Consider the following 14065-nt stretch of genomic DNA (forward strand, 5'->3'; position numbering starts at 1 on the left):
AGACCATTTTTCCCCCAGCCAGCCAGAAGCACACTTTTCAACCTCTGCTATTTGCTTTTCCACAGAGAAAGGCAGTGACAACTGGATTTATTGACCAAGGGACCGAGATGACCAACAGATTTTTGATGGTGCTTGAACATTATTTTCTACATGACTGTGTTGCCCTGTAAAGTTAACAAGGCTGTAGTCAGGTTTTAGAGCAGAACTTCCACTCCAGATGGAACTGAATGTGTTTCCAAGTCCATGGAGGTGTTCAAACATGCAGCCAAAACTGGCATTTTCACTGTCATGGCAAAACTAAGTGGAATCCCTAGTTTCAGAACAGAGGTCACTATGTAGCCAAGTGGTGTCTGCAAAGAAAATCAGCAGCTGCTTCTCAAGAGCTCCTTGCTTTGGTACCATCTCATAGGGAGTCATGGAATCACAGAATGGCTTTGGTTGGAAGGGACCTCAAGAATCACGAAGCTTCAACCCCCTGCCACAGGCAGGGCCACCAACCTCCAGGTCTGATAGCAGACCAGGCTGCCCAGGGCCCCATCCAACCTGGTCTTGAACACCTCCAGCGATGGGCACCCACAGCCTCTCCATGCAGCCTGTGCCAGCACCATACTGCTCTCTCTGTAAGTAACTTCCCCCAAAGGAATGGCTGCAGAGAGAGCTCCAGATCCTTCAGAGCATGTTGAAATCAGTTCTAGAAGACAGGATGTTATGTAAATAAATACTTGCCTGTTAAAAAGGTGACTGAGAGATCAGAAGCCATCTAGTGGTTGTGGAAATAGGAATCCTCAGGAGATGGGCTTTAGATAATCATCATCTTTTAACTATCTTACCATATTAATTACTTTGCAATTAGCAAGACAGTTATTGACTGCTAATCAAATGCCAGAGAACAGTGAATGTAGTTGCTCTGAGGAAGAAGAGTACAGCAGAAATACGTTCCCAGCCCTGCACACCAGTGCACTGATGTGAAAGGGCCCAGTCTGTATTCCCAGGATGATGAGGTTGAGAGCAGAACAGCTGTATGGGGTCCATCTCTGCTTCACTGCAGAGTAAATGGTGTGACATGTGGAAGCCCAGTTCCCAGACAGCCCTGCAGGTGGCTCAGGGTAAGGGCTCCCTCTTGGCTTAGAGAGTGCTGCGCAAGTCATTTCTTACCTTTCCAACTTAGGTTCCCCTCCAGGTCTGGGGGACTCAAAGTGCATTCCCAAGACACGTGGTAAGAAGAAAGTTGTGAAGTGCTTTAGCTAGTTTCTGCTGTTATTGAAGGCAGCTGGCCAGAGCACTGCCAGTTCCAATTTGGGATGGCATGGATGCAGCAGTGTGCAAGGCTGTCACCCCAGGCATCTGACAACACATCCTTCTGTCACAGTCCAGCTTTATGGCATGTCCCAAGCACAAGTGCCAGTCAAGCTGGGCAGAAAGCTCCCCATGGTACTGAGCTTTGGTAGACAGCATAGCAGCATCAGATGCAACTGATTTGCAAAAGCCTGACTTACTGATGTTTCCAAGCACATTATTCCTCAAAATTTCTGATTCACAGGACATGAGGGAAAGAGAGAAGTGAGGTGACTCAAATTGCAGCAGTCTTCGTTAAATCCAAAGGAAGTTTGTCCTGGGTGAGCCCCCAGGGCCACTGACCTGAGGAACTGAGCCTGCAAAGGCTCGCTCCTGGACCAGGTCAGCCCTGCATGGGTTTCAGACTGCTTGATGGGTAGATGTGCGTCTGATGAGGTCTTTGCCCTTTTGTTTCTGAAAGGTACCGTGTGGTGGTCCCCTACCCGCCTCAGAGCGAGGCCGAGATCGAACTGAAGGAGGGTGACATTGTGTTCGTGCACAAGAAGCGGGAGGACGGCTGGTACAAAGGGACACTACAGAGGAATGGCAGGACGGGACTCTTCCCTGGGAGCTTTGTGGAGAGCTTCTGAGGATGGATCACCGCTCTCTGGACTGGAGGAGCTTTCAGGGGAAACTGCATAGCACAAGAAGAGACCGCAAAGGGAAACTGGACTGATAACCACTGCCATTTTTATTTCCAAAGACTCCCCCAGGCCCTTCAGTCCACAGCTTCAGAGACATAGCATCCCGCTGTGCTTCTGGAATCGCGCGGTGCATACGGTGGTATGTTGAAGTAGTGCCTTCCGCCTGGAATCACGGACTGAAAGGATGCCCACATGGACTGTACGTAGCCTAAACTCCGGCTGTTAACCCTTTGTGTAAATTATAGAGAAAATATCTTTAAAAAAAAAAAAAAAAGAAAGAAAAGAAAAAAAAAATTAAGAGGAAAGTTGTTATATTGCTGTAACTTATTTGTCAGAGCTGCAGTGTTCTTATTACTGGCCTATGCAAGATGGATTTGAGAGTTCACGGAGGTGTGCTAGGAAGCTCTTAAACTGGGATTTTGTTTTTCCTGAGGGAAAAAGAGGGTGGGGAGGGTGGAGAAAACCCTGGCTAAGGAATCGTGTGTCGTCATGAGAGAGAGAAAGAGAGGAGCCCAAAACGTTAACGTCATGCTTTCTATATACCTCAGAGATATGCTGCGTGAGTTTGTCGGTAGGTGTATCAGTGCTCAGAGTCCCCGTCACCCGCTGTGTCCCGGTGCTATTACCGGGTGGATCTTGGATGAAGCACAGCTCCACTATCAAACTGTGGTTATTCCAGCGGAATCCCTTTTGCCCGTCTTCTGCCCCTATGATATGCGGCATGGATTTTTGTCCTTCAGTATCACTTCCCATCGCTTTTTTGTATGACGTACCTTTTTACTGTAAGAATTGTTATACTTTATATATACTCCTATTAGATCAGACATTTCCTCTTTTTCATACATCTGGTGCTATTTTTTTTAACTGCTAAAGATTCTGTTTGGTTAAACAGAGAGGCTGCAATGAGATTTGCATTCAGCATACGAAATTAGAAATGTACCTGAAGGACGAGATCTGACTGGTCATGCTTCATAGAGGAAAAGAGAAAAAGCTGCTTGGTCACTGATCAGTACCCTGGGAGCAGTGTGCCCGTGCACCGTGCACACGTGCGCTCTCCCCAGTGTATTCGTAGTGTCTGAATACCCATGCTGATACACAGCATTCTGTCTGGAGAGCGATAATGACTCCAGAATTGGAAGTAATTCCTAGAGGAGTCATTTTAATTGACTATTTTGTGGCAATAAGAAGAACACTGCAGGTTCTAGGTAGTGCCGGGACCATGGTGTTTTCCTCTGTCGTTGCATGGTGGAGATGAGAGCTGATCTGCGATGGCTGTAATTAGCATTATCAAAATGTGATTTCTTACTGTAGAAATGTACAGTTTTGGAGACTGTTCAATTTCTTATAATGGTCAAGCTACAATACAAACCGTATCAGGCAATATAAGCTTCCATCTACCAGGGACTTAAAGGTGCAATAAGTGTAAAGCGAGTTCAGTCAGTTATTCCTATAAAGCAGAACGGGAAAAGTTCAATAACGCAATTGTGAGAGTACTTAAAAAGACCTCAGCTTTTGCTGAATGAAACGTGATGAAAGAATTTTCTTAGCTGTATCTGTTCCTTGGCTGTTGGCCCGAGCCAACATGTGGTGGTCATTTAGGAGCGTGCTGGAAGCACTGTAACCTGGAGATGATCTTATTGAGAGGAAGAGGCCCAGTGGGTGAACGCCGTTACTGTGTTGACAGTACTTCATATGCAAAGGTGTAAGTTTTGTTTTCATGTAAGCTGTGTCTTCTAGTACATATCAAAAACCACATCCGTAAATGTTCCTGTTTAAGTTCAGCTCTGTGACTTTGTTCTCTGCAAAAACGAGTTTCTTCTCGCGGTCACGTGTAACAAACAGATCCCAGAAACACAGTCCATGGCCAAGTGTAGCACCTTCAAACAGCGAGGCATTATTTTCAGGGTGTTTCTTTTTATGTCTAACATTGCTGCATTTGTTCGTATTCCAGATTGTAATGAGTCAGCCACTAGAAGTTTAGTTACTGTTTGAGAGGAAATTGCCTTTTTTTTAACCAATAGGAGATTGAAGAAGTGTCTTCTGGAAAGCCTTCTTTGAGAATAGAGCCATATCTGTCCATCTGTTTGGTCCAAATCAGAACCGGTATTCATGCACCTCAAACAGGACTGCACAGTTAGCAAGTTGAAAACGTCAGGACATGTCTTATCGATTGCAATGAAGATTCTGGGTTAGCTCTGCCAGACATGAGATTTTTCTGACAGCTTACAGTGGTTTACGTTCTCTTAAAATTCTGCTCCATGGGTGTATTTATTACACGTAGAAAAACAGAACAGGATGACGGCTTGGTTGCTGCCTGTTGTGTTTAGCCAGATGTAAAAAGGGTCCAGATTTCTACCTTTGAATTCTTAACAGGGCAGAAGTTGATATGCGAGAAGACAAAGGAAAACACACAGACATTGTATCATGAAATCAGTGCTTTAAATTAATGTTTTGCAAAGAGAGATGTTGTTTTTCTAATGGGCAACAATCTCACACCTCCTGCAAAGAAAAGTATTTGCTGGGGGGATTTGCTTTGATAACAGCTGTTTCTGGCCCCTGTTTACTGCTTATCATCACACTTTGGGTTACTGAGTAATCATCTTGGACAAATCACTTCCATGCAAGGAGCACAAGTGCAGAACACAACGCAGATCGGTGAGAAGGAAAAGTGACCCAGAGCCTTTTGGAAAGCCCTGGACTGAGAGAGGCTTGATGTGTGCTGTGGTCTCATTTCCACCTGTCATACAAGAGAAAGGGGAAAGAGATCTGCGTCTCCTACAACAGGGGAACAAAGAGAAGAATCCCTCTGGCAGCCTCGGTTCGTAAAACGCCAGGTTCACTGTTTTAGAAGCGTGTTCAAGTAATTGAACAATCCCTTTGAACTTTGCACAGCTCAGAAAATGTTTTTGTTATACATGAATGTTAACGTGATTTAGGAATTGTTGGCAGATATGAGTACAAATGAACTACAATGACTGTGTTTCTGATTCTTTAAGTAAAATAAACATTAATGCAACTTGACGGAGGTTTCTCTCTTTATTAATTAGATGGCAAAGTGAACAAATAACATTAAGTAAGTGGCTCTGAAGCTCACAAGGAGTGCTTCCTTTTACTGGTAACTCCCCCAGTTACTTCCCCCAGGTAACTTCCCTCCGTCTCAGCCTGGCCAGCTGCAAGGTGCCAGCAGTGTGGCAACCACCCTCTGAGGCCGTGTACCTGATAGAGACCCAGACCCACACCTCGTGCTTTGCTGCTGCAATGGCAATTCCAGCCATGTTTCAAAAGAAAAATAATAATCGTAAAAATGTTAAGCGGTTTGGCCATTCCCAGACGCTTGTGGAGAGGAGAACCACCTGGACAACATCTGCAGGGCTGTCCTGCATCCAAGAGCTCCTCCTGACATAAGCAGCTCCTTACAACATGGTGAACCTGGCAGATGTGTGGCTTAGCGAGTGACTGCCAACCCAAATAAATGAGCTGTCCTGGCAGGGGAGCCAAGCAGTGATCCAGTCTGGAGAGGGCCCTGTCCTCTCCTCCTAGCCTTTCATGTAGCAAAAATAACTTTCCAGTCGGCCACAGCTGTATTTCTAATTACTGGGTGTGGGTGTCTCCCCACCCACAGAACACCACTTGGTTTTTATCAACTGTACAAGCCAGGCCACCAGGCAGGTGCTGGCACTGAAGTCCTGTCCCCATCCCATACTTACAGAGACAGCTCAGCTCAGCCCACTCCCATATATACCACCCTTGTGAGACCCCACTGCCCATAAAAGAAAAACAGAATCCCAGGGGCTTGGTGAAGAAGTCATAGAATGAAGGATCACAGAATGGTTTGGGTTGAAGGGAGCTCACAGCCCACCCAGCCCCAACCCCTGTCATGGGCAGGGCTGCTCCCCACCAGCTCAGGCTGCCCAGGGCCACATCCAACCTGGCCTTGAGCACCTCCAGGGATGGGGCGCCACAGCTTCTCTCTTGTCCTTTCACTATCTGCCCATGTAAAAAGCGTTAGTCCCTCTCCTGCTTATGAGCTCCCCTCTAATACAGGAAGGTCGCAGTGAGGTCCCTCCAAAGCCTTCCCTTCTCCAGGCCAAATAAGCCCAGCTCCCCTAGCCTGTCATCACAGGAGGGGTGTTCCCTCTGCCCATCCTCATAGCCCTCCTCTGGACCTGCTCCAACAGGGAAAGCCGCTTTCAATGCATAGGTACCTAAAGGACCTACAAGCCACACCTCTCTCTTCCTATTTTCCCTAGCAGCAGAACACCGACCTGCTCTTCTTCATGGTTGTGTTTCTGTGCCCTGCAGCTGCAGCAGCGCCCTCAGCAACACACCAAACAAACACAGGGCAGGGGGCAATGTGTTAAGATCTTCCCCACCTCTCCTCAGATAATTGCCTGGGATCTGCGTTAATAGGAACATAAATTGACTGCTGCTGTGCTAAGTGACAGCCGGGTTTTGTTTGACAAAGCTAGGAAGTATCTTATTCTGAATGTCGGCACCGAACAATCTAAATGCAAATTGCGAAATGTTTGGGGGCAAGGAGGCTGTTTATCTTCTGATGAGGTTATATAATAATGCAGCCAGGGGAGAGAATTGCCTTTCAGTTCATAAAGGCTATCAAAACACGTGATAGTTAAACAGCGGGGCCGGTGTTTACATATTATTCTAATGGACCAGCATCAGCTCTTTGCCATGGGTTTTCATTTCACAAATGATACCTTTTAGATGAGACACAGTGCTGCAGTGCCCCAGCTGTATTTCAGCAGGCCGCATGGCCCCGAACTGTTATGAAGCCACCAACGTGACCCTGGGACATCCTCAGTTCCTCTAGTATTAAGACACAGTGCTCCAGTGCCCCATCTGGGGGTGACTGCGAGGGGCTGCCCCCTGCGCTGTGGGTACCAGGGCAGCCCACTGTGTGCTGCAGCATTCTGCAGAGGGAAGGCGGTAATTCCCTTTACCTCAATCCTGGAGTGAAGAGTCACCCATGGCCATTCAGATGGGGGGTCAACAACTCAGCGCTTTCAACATCTTGCAGGGCTGCTCTCCCTGAACTTCTGCAGAAAATTTGTGATGTAATCGTCTCTGAGCCTGATTTAGGCTCCCGCATCTCCCCATAAATTAAGGAACAGTTCTGAGTTTCCTCCAACAGTTTTGCTCATCCGGGAGGCAGAGGAAGGAAAGGATTAATGTGTTATTTTTATTTTCAGTTTTAAATCTGTCTCACGCAGAAAAACGCTCCTTTACGAGGAAGGAAAAAAGCAACAGATCCGCAAAAACAACACAAGTTGTTTGTGTATAAATCGTGGGGCTCCCAAGTTGTTTAATACAGTGCAGTCAAACAACTGAAATGCAGGATGAGGAGGCCATTGGAGCGTATTGATGGCCTTTTCACTGCTGCGTTTAGGGAGGGAGACCCAGCAGTGGGAGAGGCAACTCAACTGGGGGGCTCTGGCCACTATTTGGGGACACCCAGGTTTGGGTTCTCTCGGGGCCCCTTCATGAGGAATCTTCACACCATGGGAGGACTGAGGGCAGGTTGGGACAGTAACATGCTCTGGAAACACACAACCAATTAAGCATAAAGAGAATTTGCAAAAAGCACTGCTTCACTTCTTCTAAATTAATACTCATTAGGTGAGAGCAAGAAAGCAAGAAGGGTAACTGGTGTGGGGAGGATCAGGCTGCCAGCACCTGCTCTGATTGGCATTAATTATACAAAGTGGAGTCCAAGTGAGCATCCAAGGCACTTGCCACTCACAATGCCCTGCCTAGGGGGCACTGGAGTGGGATGGGATGGAACAGGATTGGATGGGATGAAATCAGTGGGATGAAGTAGAACTGGGATGGAACAGGATGGGATGGAACAGTGTGGTGGGATGAGATGGGATGGGACAGCAGCAGAATAGATATGCATCCTGCATCCCCAGCTCCAGCTCTGCCCTGCAGCCCAGCCCAATTCAGGTGGGGAGAGGGATCCAGCCCAGTTGTGATGCTGCAGGGACAGGGCCACCTGCCCAGGAGCTCGTTAGTCACAAAGCACTTGCCTGATGGTCATGATGTGATTTATTCTGTCATTAGCCTTATCTAGCATTCTGAAACTGACTTAGTTTCTAAACTGCATGAGGTTTTGTACTTTCATTAATCTCCCTGGTTTGATAGATTAAATTAACCTTTTTTAAGGACAAAAGAATTTCCTTTTTTTATTTCTCCACGGTCAAACAAGCTGAGGGGCTGTTTCTCTGACATGTCCCTTTACTTAAAACACACCCGTGCGTGCGCCCACATCCATACCTGTAGGCCAGTCAGCGGGATATTTCCCTTCCTGCTCCCTCTGCTAATTTCTGTATGGCAGCCTTTCTGCCACCTCCCAGACATTAATAAAATTGGAAATGAGCAGCACTGAGGATGTACACACGAGGTAGAGCAACCCAATGAGGGACCGTCCCTCATACCAATAAAACCCGCTGCATTTCTCCAGGCAATGTGTGAAATATAGCGGGCACGTAACATATCCCGCAATAATAGGCTGCCATGTGACTCCCCGGCACCCAGGGAGCTATCATTTTCAATTAGGAAAAAGGCCTCTGGCACGCAACAAAGACAGCAGAAGCACCGCGTGCAGTTAAGGTGAAATTTAACTTCATTAAGGCTCAATGCAGATTAGTGTTTGCCTTTGTCTCAGCACCGCGTCCCTCTGCCACCATGCAGGAGAGGACTCTGTGGCGCTGGCTTTGCTGACAGCCCAGTGCAGGTGTGAAGGAGAAGACCCCAAAATAACGCTTGCAGGAGGCATGCAGCACAAAAGACCTTTGTAGGAAACCGAAAATTACCATCCTCACCAAGCAGGGCCTATAATTTAAACATAAATCTGCTTCTGAGGTGCTGAATATCAAGGCCAGTCATCATTTCGGGATATAAAACCAGCCTGCTTTCTGCTTGATTTAAGGCACTGCCTCTCCGTGCTCCCAGCTGGGATAAGAAGAATATACAAACCCCTGGTGCCTGCCCCTTCCCACCGCCGAGGGCAATGACTGTGCCTGCAGTTCTGCCTGAGCCCTCTCACTGGTTCATACAGTTACAGCAAATCCAACGCACTATTCTGGACACATCTCTTTAGCATCTCACTCAAATTTCCTGATGAGTTTAACTTGGATTTTACCTCAGGTTTCCTGAAGTTAATCTATTACAATATTGACCTGTGTTTATTAGAGCGTTTCTTATATTTGCAACAGAATATGCTGCCCAGATAAGTTATTCTTGTTATTCTTTACAGGGACTAGAAAGCTATGTTTGGAGGCAGTATGGAACCGGGAGGTGTCAACAACACAACTGAGCACAGGAAAACATTACTACAGGACTTCGAAAGTCTTCTGACGTATGTGTTGTCTTACTTGGATCTATCCACACCTCTAATCACCACCTTTCACACCTGGCCTTAAGGTACAGAACACTGTGCAGCACCTGCCAGAGCACATCTTCCCACTCTGATGTCAGCAGCAAATGCAAGAGGACAGAGACGTCAGCTGTGCAGTTTTTACTTTGAGGAATGTTTTTATGATGTAAACCCCTGAACATATTACCACAGAGCATTCCTTTGCACTTAGGTAAAGCACATTTTAAGCTTTTGAGGCTGAGAATCGTCACAAGAAAAGTCACTGAGAAAGTAGCTAAGATGGAATAGGAAGGATGTGCAGTTATGTCTAGTATTAAAAGAAAATAAACTGTGCACTGTATGAAAATACACCATGAACTAGTCTAAGAAAAGCAACTAACTTATTTGACAGCTAACACCAGACAAAAAAACCTCAAGTCTTCCCTCTTGAAGATCCAAGCTTTAAAATACATTGTACGAAATGCTTTGTGTTAGAAGGCCAGGATCCTGATCACCCCCACGTCACACCTGCCCCAGCAGCCTCCACCTTCCCTCCTCTGATGGCTCTGTGCCGGGATTCTGGAACTGAAAGCCTCATAGGGCAGCCTCTCACATCTCCTGTGGCTGAATTCTGGCACAACTCTGTGCTTACACACACTTCAGTTGCCTGAGAATTTTCCATCCCAGTTGTTTCTGGGGAGTAAATTCTGGACAGTCCTTTCATTTTGGCTGCACGAAGTGGGACTTTCACAGCCTTTCTTTGCCTGTGGGTTTGTTTTTACACCCAGGCTTACAGCAGGATGCGGCTCCAGCCTTTCCAGCGCAGTTACTTAGCACCCCTCTCTGGCGACTTGGCTAAACAAGGCAAAAATGGGCTTTACAATGCAGACGGAAGAAATAAGCCCCAAAAAGCATTAAACTTAAGACAGAGAGCAACCATAATACACCTTTCCTTTTCAGTTTCCAAGAAAACCATAGTGTTCCTCAAACACAGCTTTTCAGGCAAACAGATGCAGTGTTTCCAAAAACACTGGTCCTTGGTCTCATCCATTGCTCTGAGTTTCTACATCAGAATGTTTTATTTGAAAAACACGTTTTAATAGCTGTGTTATAAAGTCACCATCACGTCCAACTTGCTCCTCCACCCCCAGACTCCTGAGGCAGTTTCCAAAGCCATAAGCTCACACTTAATGCACGGGTGCTCTTGTGCCAGACGGCACTGACTTTACTGCTTCAGGATTTGTTTTAGTGCGTTTGATCAAATGTTTAAAGCTGCAAAATATTTTTAAACGTGCGTAAGCTTGTACAGATTTGGGTTGTTTTTTGTTTAAGCAACCTGCGCAGGCAGGTTGTAAAACATGGCTGTTATCAGTGAGCACGCTGGGCTGTAATTATTGTATGGGCATACTTAGACTGACAGCAATCTGCTTGCAGCCATTATCAATCCCCTGTGCAATACACTCGCAATGCAGTATCTGTATTTATTGACATGGGAAGATCTTCCAACATAGGCCCACATAGGCCTGAGCCTGGCTGTAGTTGGTTCCCAGGACTCCTGTTTTGTCCTGGTGAGTCCCAAGCCTCCCAGCGGACACACAGGAGCACCTGCCCTCCCTAACAGCACCTTCATGCAGAAATACAAGAAAACCCTGCTCCAGGAGGAACCAAAGGAAACACATTCACACAAAAATGTCAGTGTGAGAAGTGTTTAAATCCAGGTCCTTCTTCTGCCTAATTTGGAGCAGGGATTTGAAACGTCTCACCTTTCAGACAATGAACTTATCCACCAAGACTGGGAATTTCTGAGGTTGGTCTTCCTCATCTCTTGCTGAAATGGTCTCATGTAGGTATAAACAACTGCATCTATACTGGAGCAGAGAGTAAAATTTGATATTATCTTTAACCTGCTCATTGTTTCCATTCCGGATCAACGCATGCTTTCTTACCTAAATAAAAACAGAAAATGACAGTAAGATGGACTGACGATTCAGAATAGAAAACAAGCCTACACAAGGCAGGTTATTTTCCAGTGAGGACAGACTCAAAGACACTTCACATCCACACCACGGACCATGTTGCTCCAAGAGCAAGACATTAAACACAAACATAAGTACCCCTCACACCTAAGTGACTGGGGAGACTGGAAGGAACAGCAGAAAGCATTTCAATCTCAGATTAACAGGTAGAAAAGCCTCACACAAATCTAACCCAAAGCACTGAGAAGTCATACTGTACCTTTTTCCTTCTTCTGTAGAGTATCAAACACAAAAGCTCCTCTCTGTTATTAATCACCCAAAACAAGAGCAGGTTTGAGAACTATACACAAAGTCTAGGGGACAAGCAGGCCACTGTCTCATTCCAGCAAGGGGGTATTGGTCCAAGCACCCATTCCATCACAGACTTCCTATGTGACTGTAACTACATATTAAAAGCTATGACAGATTTATTTCCATGGCTCCTTTTCATAAAGGGTGTGCAAATAAATGGATAAATAAAGATTACATTACACTTAAAAATCCAAGCCCTACCCACCACAGATCTGCTCTCCCATCTAGAAATGTAAACAAAACATTCCCACTTCTGAATAGATTTCGACACTGAAGACTGAGGAAAATCATTTTCCTTGAGAAGCTGTTACTAGCAAAAAAGCTTCTGTGACTTCAGAGACAAAACAAACATCCCCATCTCAAATTCCATCAAGGCAGGCAGTGAAATTATTTTTTACATTTACATACTTGCATTATGCAGTTGCACATTTTAAATTATTAGGAATATAAAAAGATACGACCTTGGGGCAAAGCTTTGGTGTCATTCGTCTATTGTCAACACAGCCATGAAACAGCAGCTGTGTTTTGTATTCCTCAGTACAGTTCGTCAGTCTCATCTGCTGTGTTTCTAGATGGCAGATGGCAAGAATTCTTCACCAGAGTTTATAAGTCAAATGAGTCTTTAATAGAATGACAGGGAGGCCAACAAATGCTAGAGGAAAAGGTTGTGACTCAGGTTCAACATTTCTCACCTCTCCAGCTGCCTGCACACCTCATCAGACAGCTCAGCCAAGATGCAAAGGGATTGTCACATTCCCCCAGAAAAGCAAAAAACCTTCACACAGATGAGTCAAAAAGATCTAGATCCAGTTCTTCGCAACTGCCGTAACAACACTGCGTTAAAGCATATACCAGTTTCTGAGCTATGCAGATAGTCTTCTGCCAGCCGAACAAAGTTTTAGCTGATGAGCAGATTTACAATTCCCTCTTACAGCAGTGCCAGAAGTTGGGACTACCATGGTGTCTTCTGAGTTTTGAGTGAGGGAATTAACTCTGCCCTGGTCAGGACCAGCTTCACATCTCTGCCCCATGAAGGCAGAGAAGTAAGATCTTAGCCATGCTGAAAGCTCTGCCCCTCTGTCTCCTCTTCTTGGAAAGCATCAGCTTCCCAAAAGCATGCAGGCTAATGGGAGAAAAAGCATTTCCTGCTCCCATCACATGGGAATGCGATAGCTGCCAGCAGGAATTGAGACCAAGTGTTAAGCACTGCAGTGGTCTCTATGTGTTGACCAGGGATCTCACATCTTGGAGATCACTCTTCATACTCATCTGCACCTTCATCAGTCCACCTGCAAGGATGTTATGGAGGCACCGAATGGCTCCCCAGAAGGCTAGCATGTTAGGCAAGCATTATTTCCCCCTTGCGAATCCATTCTGACTACTACCAGTCACCCTTAAATAATCTGTGTGACAGCAATGAGACACAGCTTTGGCTTTTCTAGCTGTGCAGGTGACAAATTGAATGACTGTTTGAGCAATTAAAACAGTTGCGATCTTTAAGTCATTTGTAAACATGTAAAACCAAACCCACAGAAAATAACAGAAATGCATCCCTCTAAATGCTAAACTGTGACTGAGGTAAAATAAAATACCCTTGAGAACACATTGAGGAAATTCAGCAAAAAGAAATAAACAACCAATAAAACAGGAGTAGAACTCAGCATTCGTGGTCTTAGCTCATGCTGGATTTTGTCTTCAGCAACACAGAATGGGGGTCATAACAGACACATCATAATGAATAGTTACAAGATAACACACTAGAAAATGCTGTCATCACCACTTTAACCCTCTCCGTTTAACCGCACGCTTGTTTGCTAGTCTCAGCTGCCAGGAATGAAAGCCACGTCCTTTGAGCGCACCCTAGTGAAAGCAGTGCTAATGCCTTTTTTCTGGTTTAAAATCCTGAATATCAGTCCCTTATGGTGTTTTGCTGCTTCCACAGAAGGGCCTCAATTCATTTATTTTCTTTTTTGTACTGATGCAATGCTACTGCTGTTACGGAAAAGGTTCTTTTTTTCCCTCTGGGCAGGGCCACCTCCCACTAGCCCAAGTTGCTCAAAGCCCCGTCCAGCCTGGCCTTGAATGCTTCCAGGGAAGGGGCATCCACAGCCTCTGGGCAACCTGATTGATTCTGATTGGGAAATATAGTTAGCTGACAGTGCTTAACCACTTCCAAGCCAGTAATGGTCCTGCTATAACCAGCTCATCTCTGGTTTTGTTATGCGTGTGAAGAATCACGCTTGAACTAACTAAATCAGCAGCTGGAAGAGCCCACACTACAATCGAAAGCTGATGGTACACATCACTCGATTGTAACTATTCCGCTCAAGATCATAGGAGAACACGTCCACACCTACTGCTGAGTTCAAATAAGCAGACTTCTTTCA

The 14065-nt window shown here is 45.7% G+C and overlaps 1 protein-coding gene across 4 annotated transcripts in view; it reads left to right on the forward strand.

Annotated features, from left to right (window-relative positions):
- SH3RF3 (SH3 domain containing ring finger 3) overlaps positions 1–9384 on the forward strand; it is a 221266-nt gene extending 211882 nt beyond the window's left edge. For 3 of the 4 annotated variants that reach the window (XM_085552255.1, XM_032442587.2, XM_085552264.1), the window contains one exon: positions 1757–5000. In XM_085552255.1, the coding sequence (XP_085408381.1) occupies positions 1757–1925 (169 nt within the window). In that variant the 3' untranslated portion in view covers positions 1926–5000. Of the gene's footprint in view, positions 1–1756; positions 5001–9252 lie in introns of those variants that run through there. The other variant, XM_085552248.1, reaches the window with a different exon arrangement.
- Positions 9385–14065: the final 4681 nt, after the last annotated feature.

The sequence above is a fragment of the Coturnix japonica genome, chromosome 1 (assembly GCF_054131305.1).
Source record: "Coturnix japonica strain WE chromosome 1, WE-NBRP24, whole genome shotgun sequence".
NCBI lineage: Eukaryota > Metazoa > Chordata > Aves > Galliformes > Phasianidae > Coturnix > Coturnix japonica.